The sequence below is a fragment of the Lolium perenne genome, chromosome 2 (assembly GCF_019359855.2).
Source record: "Lolium perenne isolate Kyuss_39 chromosome 2, Kyuss_2.0, whole genome shotgun sequence".
Taxonomy (NCBI): domain Eukaryota; kingdom Viridiplantae; phylum Streptophyta; class Magnoliopsida; order Poales; family Poaceae; genus Lolium; species Lolium perenne.
Window position 1 is genome coordinate 249,536,680 of NC_067245.2, and position 7,739 is coordinate 249,544,418.

At 42.4% G+C, this 7,739-nt stretch overlaps 1 protein-coding gene and 1 non-coding gene across 2 annotated transcripts; both read right to left on the reverse strand.

Moving 5' to 3' along the window:
* Positions 1 to 1,182: 1,182 nt before the first annotated feature.
* TRNAI-AAU (transfer RNA isoleucine (anticodon AAU)) lies at positions 1,183 to 1,256 on the reverse strand. Its single transcript has one exon. It is a non-coding gene; the product is annotated as a tRNA-Ile (tRNA).
* A 207-nt stretch (positions 1,257 to 1,463) lies between these two features.
* On the reverse strand, positions 1,464 to 2,848 carry LOC127335559 (peroxygenase-like). Its single transcript, XM_051362264.2, has 6 exons — positions 2,683 to 2,848; positions 2,458 to 2,613; positions 2,281 to 2,366; positions 2,100 to 2,194; positions 1,891 to 2,016; positions 1,464 to 1,783 (listed from the first exon to the last, which is right to left on the reverse strand). The coding sequence occupies exons 1-6, from the start codon at positions 2,846 to 2,848 to the stop codon at positions 1,624 to 1,626; spliced, it is 789 nt and encodes a 262-aa protein (XP_051218224.1). The 3' UTR covers positions 1,464 to 1,623.
* Positions 2,849 to 7,739: the final 4,891 nt, after the last annotated feature.

Sequence of the window (7,739 nt, forward strand, 5' to 3'; positions counted from 1 at the left end):
CAGCGTTGGTTCTGCTACCGTTCTTGATGACCGAGGGGCGACCACTACCCACCGTAGCCGACGACGGATGGTCATCAACGAACTCCAAGGAAGCTCTCGTGGAGCTAGATGTGATTGCATCATTTTCCAGTTTTATTCTAGGATCTGTTGCGCAAAATGTGAGAAACTGTTTAATAGTTATTCACGTTATTTTTGTCCTGTATGTACTTTGTACGTCCACTGATTTGAAAAAAAGTCTCATGATTTAGCCACTACATTACACTAGATAAAGACAAAAAGAATAGCTCATATAGGTCTCGAACCTATGACCAACGCGAGTCTGGAGTAGGGGAGACATGGAGCTTCTATGGAAGGTGCATCCACAACAACACTGATTCTTCGGGGGAGACTTGTATATGATCTATCTATTAGGTGAGATCATAGGATCTAACACACATAAAACATGTTTTTATCATGCGAAAAAATCTGAAAATAATATACAACATACCTATGGATTGTATCTACAACTCCAAAAAAATTCAGCTCAAAATTTGATCTACACTTGAAGAAACAAAAAAGACAAATCTGGCTATGAATAGTGTCATACCTGATTGAATTCTAGTTCACACTATTCACATCTAAATTTGTCTTTTTTGGTTCTCTAAGTATTTGTCGAATTTGAAGCTGCAATTTTTTATTCTTGCATATGTAAAATATATGTGCGTTGTCATTTTTTTTCATAATATTTTGAACATGTTTTGTGCTTCAAAAAAATTGTTCTCATAGATCCTATCTAAAGGGTGATCCTACTAAGTCTTCCCTCTCTTCTACCGAAGTTTTGTACTTTAATTTTAGGGTCTATTGTGCAAAAAGTGAGAACATGTAAGTCCAATCTCCGGTTGAAAAAAACTCATGGTTTTAGCTACTATTCATTACACCACGTAAAAATAAAAATAAAAATGAAAGTAAAAGAAAAAAAATAAAGAAACGAGTAGGGGAGACATGCTTCTACCGACGTTTTGTCCTTAAATTCTAGGGTCTATTGTGCAAAAAGTGAGAACCTAAGTCCAATCTCCGGTTGAAAAAAAACTCATGGTTTTAGCTACTACTCATTGCACATTGCACCACGTAAAAAAAATGAAAATAAAAATAAAATGAAAATAAAAAAAAATAAATAAAAAAATGAAAAAGAAAAAAAAAGATTGGCCCATACAGGTCTCGAACCTGTGACCTTCGCGTTATTAGCACGACGCTCTAACCAGCTGAGCTAATAGGCCTTGTATGTTTATATATTCAGCCTATACATATTAGCTAAATTAATGTACGATCGGTAGCCTGCTCTCCGCGGCGCACACACGACTGGACAACGCAGCCTCCCCGTCGACCGAATCAAGCCGAGGCACACCGGCGGATCGGAAGCGGACAGTATCGCGATCCCCATCCTCATCACACACAAAGCCCCGTCTGTGTACAACCAACGGCACATCACATTATTTATGCTCCACACGGATCAGGGCCCGTTCTATATACACAGGGAACTATCGCAAGCCTAGCACTGATCCTGCGATACCCACGGTCTCATTACAGTTCACAGCAGTTCAACACTGACACAACCATGTCCATGAACGGCGACATGACGATGATCTAGGACATCTTGACGTGCTCCTGCTGGGCATGGCGCTGCCTCTCCAGGTACTCGAAGAGGCTCCCGTCGTACATGCGCCGGATGGCCTCCCTCGACAGGTACCCGTCCTTGTCCCTCGCCAGCACGTACAGGATCGACCACTCCAGCTTCATCGCAACCCTGATGATAATTGAACACGTCGAGCTCAAATTAGTTATACATATATAGCCGGATCAAGCAAAAATTCGAAGCTTCATGCTGAATCGATCGGTGCTTGATTAATTTACCAGCCGAAGAAGTCGAATGCCTCCCGGCACCCCTCGGTCATCCGCCACAGCTCCCCGTAGCTGAGCCTGTCGGGGTACGTGCGGCCGTACTTGCTGAAGATGTTCTCGAAATTCACCGGCATGAACCTGAACCATGCAGAAGATTTCACATGCGACGTCACTCGTCAGTGCTTACATGACTGACAGGATCGAGAAGACCAGCTAGTTACCGGCCCTCTTTGTCGTAGGTCCCCGTGTCACTCGCGCGCTTGCACTTGTGGATGTTGTGGACATAAATTGGCAACAGCGGGGACGGCAGCCGACCCTGAAAATCACAACTCGATTGCAGCCAGTACATACAAAGAAAGACATGCGATTGCTGAAGTAGAAAATGTCGGATGGTTCACTCACAGGCAGGGTGGGATAGCTCATGACCAGGTTCACGAGCAGACCGATGATGGCAGACATGAGCACGTTGAACCCAACCGCACGGCATCCTAGATTTTATTTGGCACACCATGAGCACTGGCGCGAGGGGAACTGGATTGCAGCAGTTGAAGAGGAACCGCTCACGACATATACACATACCGCTGTAAGTCTCCCATGGATAGATGATGCCGTCGTCGTCGCGGTCGAAGAAGGCGGCGTGCTGCTGCAGCACGCTCATGTTGTGGTGGTGGCGGTGATCGTCCGTCGTCCCCTCCGGGTGGTAGATGTCCGGAGCCGCCAGAGCTCTCGCCAAATCTGCTCAGCCAAATGGTGAACACGTTTTAGCTAGCCAGCTAGCCCGACTGAAGCAGCGTCTATACTCACATGGCTTGGGGACGTGCTCCTCGAGGTCGCCGCGGACGGGGCGCTCGAGGGTGACCGGTGCCTGCAGTGCCACCATCTTCAGGGAGTCCTTGCTGCCGGCGACGTTGCCCTCCCCCTCCGTCCTGCCGCCGGCGTCGCCCTTGCCTTCCGTCCTGGTGGTGGCCATCTCTCTGCACCGCGGCCTAGCACTCCTCCTCCTGATGTTGTAATCCCTCGTAGAGGCGATAACTGGGTACTACTCCTTCGCAGAGTTGCAGTGTAGGGAGCGCCGGTCAGGCATATAAAGCCGGCAAGGAGCCGTGGGGACGTGGCGGCGGCGGAGGGCACATCAGCGTGACGTGTGTGCGTGCATGGAGTTCAGCCCTGCTCGCCCGTAACGTGTCACTGGACGCCCTGCACCTGCACTGCTACACACTCCGTCTCGTCGTGTCCGGAGGTTCGAGTGAGTACTGCGATTGCAGCAGTCGTTTTTTCTCCCTCGCTTCGTTGTGGGCACCGGAAAGAAGAAGAGTAGGTGGAAAAAAAAGGATTTGATTGTGCCAAAAAGAAGGCACGTACCAACACATGGCTTTGCTCATGCATGTGGTTCGCACAATGTAGCAACTCCGTTGAAATCAAAAAAAAAAAGATTTTCATTATAAACCAATTTAGTTTATAAGATAATTGTAGAAACAGAAAAATCATGTGCAAATAGCTTCTATGCGACGGATACGTCCAATTTCCATCACTATTTTGTATTATAATCTACTGTTATTTATTGATATATTTCATATTTAGACATGATACTTATGTTATTTTATCTATTTTTGCATGTTTGATGATTTTCACGGGATTTGCTGCCGGAGCTGGAATTCTGCTGGAAAAGTGGTCATCGGGGTACCATACTTCGGAAGATCATAAAATTTCAGAAACTTTCACGAAGATCTTATTTTCCCGGATGACGGAGATAGCCAGACGGAGGACCTGAGGGGGCACCATTGGGCAATACAATGCCCAGGCGCGGGCCCTACCCTGGCTGCGCCTGGGGCATGTATGGCCGCCCTGGCCCACATCTGACGCCGTCCTTTCGCGTATATCATCCCCGTGAAAACCTAAAATCGGGGGGCAGCTCGCAAAAATATTCCGCCGCGGCTACGAGGCGGAAAACACCAGAGAGAGAAAAGCTCTCCGGCAGATAGGAATCTGCCGGGGGAAATTCCCTCTCGGAGAGGGAAATCGTCGCCATCGTCACCGCCATCGAGCTGGACTTCATCGTGATCATCATCCTCATCATCTCCACCATCAGCACCATCATCACTGCCATCTCCACCTCGTCCCGCTGTAACTATTTGGGTTGTACCTCGCATATTTCGAAGGGGAAACTCTCCCGGTATTGATTACTTGTTGTATTTGATGCTATTGAGTGAAACCATCGGATTAAGGTTTATGTCCAGATTGTTATTCATCATTATATACCCACTGATCGTGTTCCATATGTTGTCCCGTGAGTAGTTCGTTTAGTTCTTGAGGACATGGGAGAAGTCTTGTGTTATGTGAGTAATATGTATTGATATGATATTTAAGTTGTGGTGTTATTCTTCTAGTGGTATCATGTGAACATCGACTATATGATACTTTGCCTTTATAGACCTAGGGGAATGCATCGTGTATTTGGCTACTAATTGTGGGGTTGCCAGAGCGACAGAAACCTGAACCCCCGTTAGGAAACCATTGCATGAGGGAGCGTAGGATCTCAGAGTTTAAGGTTGTGGTTAGATTTTATCTTAATTACCTTCTTGTAGTTGCGAATTCTTGCAAGGGTTTTAATCACAAGTATGTATTATTCTAGTAAGGGTAGTGCATTAGCATAGGTTCACCCACACACCACCATACCAATAGAGATTATTCACGGATGCGACGCGAAAGCAATTGACATAAAACCTCCCGTGTGTCTCAGGAAAGTTTGGTCGATATAAGTAGAACAACCGGCTTGTCCTTTGTGCTAAAAAGGATTGGGCCACTTGCTGCAATTATTATTACCGCCTTTTATTTACTCTTATTTTATTTATTTGCAATATCAAATACACCTGAAAACCCGTTTGTTAGTGTTTACAGAGAATCCTTCACTGAAACTGTTCATCAACACCTTCTGCTCCTCGTTGGGTTCGACACTCTTATTTATCGAAAGTACTACGATACACCCCTATACTTGTGGGTCATCAATACTATTTTATGGCGTTGTTGTCGGGGAGTGAAGCGCTATTAAAGAGCGGAATCGGTAAAGGTAATTTTACTGTAAGTGCTATTTTTTTGCTTGCTGATTTATTTCAGCAATGGAGTCTTCTTCTTTGGACTCCTTTTGGGTTTGTTCCTACCGCTGCTATGGTAGTGGACAAATCGTCGCAAGCTCAAGTTGATCCTTTTAAAATACCTATGAAAATTGTGGAACGTGTTATGAATAATTGCTATTCAGGAGATGTAACTGTCCATCCGAGCGATCATTTGCTTTTTATACATAAATTATGCGAGTTGTTCAAGTGTGCAGGTATTACTATGGACAAAGTGAAGAGGAAATTATTCTCATTATCGCTTTGTGGAAGAGCTGCGGAGTGGTATAAGCTGCCGCGGAATGGCCGATCTATTGGATGGGAGGAAATTGTCCCTCTCTTTTACTCCAAGTTTTATTCTCCAAGTGAGATACATAAAGATCAGAATTAAATATATAATTTCTAGCCTCAAGATGGAGAAAGTATTGCCCAAGCGTGGGGGAGATTGAAGTCACTAATGCTCAAATGCCCCATTCATGAGCTTCCAAGTAAAATTATTACAAATAACTTCTATACGAGGCTTTCTCTACATGATAAAGATTTATTGGATGCTTATTGTTCTAGATCATTTCCCAAGATGAATGAAGAAACTAAATGGGATCTTCTTGACCGTATTCAAGAAAATACTGAAGGATGGGAAAATTATAAAGGAAGAAAGTTAGGTGTTTGCTTCTTATTATGATATTCCAAAAGGGGAATGGAGTAATTATCATGCGCCTTATAAAGACATTGTTAGCAGTATTCCTTCTAATGTTGTCGACGTCAGTGCCACTGATGGCGTTTTACCCGAACCTTATATTGAAAGATGCCTTTCCCTGCTAAGGTAAAGGAGCATTCTATTTTGTCTACTGTGGTTAGTAAAAATAAAAAGAAAGTTTTAGAACCCGATGAGCAAATTAATGTTGAACCTACAGTAGCAATAGTAAAAGAACTTGTTACTAAAAATGTAGACGATGAACATATTGTTTTTTTGTGAAGATGCTTCTAATATTATTTCGCATCCTAATAAGCCTCGAAAGGCTAGTGTTCCTATGCTTTCTGTCAAAATATGTGATCATTGCTATTATGGATTATGTGATATTGGAGCGAGCTCCAGTGCTATCCCTTATGATCTTTACAAGGAAATTAGGCATGAAATTGGACTGTGTGAACCGGAAGATATTGATGTGGCTATTCAGCTCGCCAATAGGGAAATTGTTTATCCAATTGGTATTGTGAGAGATGTGGAAGCCTTATGTGGTAAGGTTAAATATCTCGCTGATTTTCTTGTGTTTGGGAAGGCTTCTAGTAAGTATTACCCTATTATATTTGGTAGACATTTCTTGAACACTTGTGGTGCTATTATAGACTGCAGGAAAGAGAAAATTCATACTAAATTTACTGGAGAGTCTTATGAGTTTAATTTTTCCAAGTTTACTAAAGTTCCTTTGGAAGTCGATTTACCTAATGAAGATTTTAAAGTTGAACAACTTGCTTCTATTTCTCTTGCTCCTAACAATGCATTGCAGCAATATATGGAGGAGCACATGAGTGATGTTTTTATGTAGGAAAGAAATGAGATCGATGATATATTTCTTCGTCAACCGGAGATACTTAAACACGATCTACCTGTGTAGGATTTGGGTAACACTATGCCTCCGAAAGAGGATTCATTTTTTGATTTAAAACCTTTAGCCGAGGATCTTAAATATTCTTATATAGATGATATGAAAATATATCCTGTTATTATTAGGTCTAAACTTTCAGGATATGAAGAAGAAAGATTATTGAAAGTATTAAGGAAGCATCGTGCAGCTATGGGATACACTCTTGATGACTTGAAGAGAATTTCTCCAACTATATGTCAACATGCTATTAATTTGGAGCCCGATGCAAAGCCAGTAGTGGAACATCAACGCCGTTTAATTCCTAAGATGAAGGAAGTGGTAAGAAATGAGGTATTAAAATCCTTGAAGCTGGCATCATTTATCCTATTGCTGATAGTACATGGGTTAGTCTTGTGCATTGTGTTTCCTAAGAAAGGAGGCGTTACTGTTGTTCCGAATGATAATGATGAGCTTATTCCTCAGCGAATTATTGTTGGTTATAGAATGTGCATTGATTTTAGAAAAATCAACAAAGTTACTAAGAAGGATCATAATCCTTTGCCTTTTATTGATCAAATGCTAGAAATGTTGTCTAAAAAGACTCACTTTTGTTTTCTTGATGGTTATTCTGGGTTTTCTCAAATTGCGGTTAAAGCGCAAGATCAGGAGAAAACCACTTTTACTTGTTCTTATGGAACTTATGCTTATAGACGTATGCCTTTTGGTTTGTGCAATACTCCTGCTACATTTCAAAGATGCATGTCTGCTATTTTTCATGGTTTTTGTGAAGAAATTGTGGAGGTATTCATGGACGATTTCTCCATCGATGGAACCTCCTTTGATAATTGTTTGCACAATCTTGATAAAGTTATGCAGAGATGTGAAGAAACCAATCTTGTTCTTAATTGGGAGAAGTGCCACTTTATGGTTAATGAAGGAATTGTTCTTAGGCATAAAATTTCTGAAAGAGGTATTGAAGTTGATCGAGCTAAAGTGGAGGCAATTGAGAACATGCCCTATCCTAGGGATGTTAAAGGTATTCGGAGTATTCTTGGTCATGCTGGTTTTTATAGAAGATTTATTAAAGATTTCTCTAAAATTTCAAAGCCTCTTACTAATCTTCTGCAAAAGTGGTCATCAGGGTACCATTCTTCGGAAGATCAGA

Coding starts and splice junctions, on each gene's coding strand:
- LOC127335559 (XM_051362264.2), bottom strand. CDS start 2,848: ATGGCCACCACCAGGACGGAAGGCAAGGGCGACGCCGGCGGCAGGACG. Junction 2,367..2,457: donor TCCATGGGAGACTTACAGCG/GTATGTGTATAT, acceptor AATAAAATCTAG/GATGCCGTGCGGTTGGGTTC. Junction 1,784..1,890: donor GCATTCGACTTCTTCGGCTG/GTAAATTAATCA, acceptor AATTATCATCAG/GGTTGCGATGAAGCTGGAGT.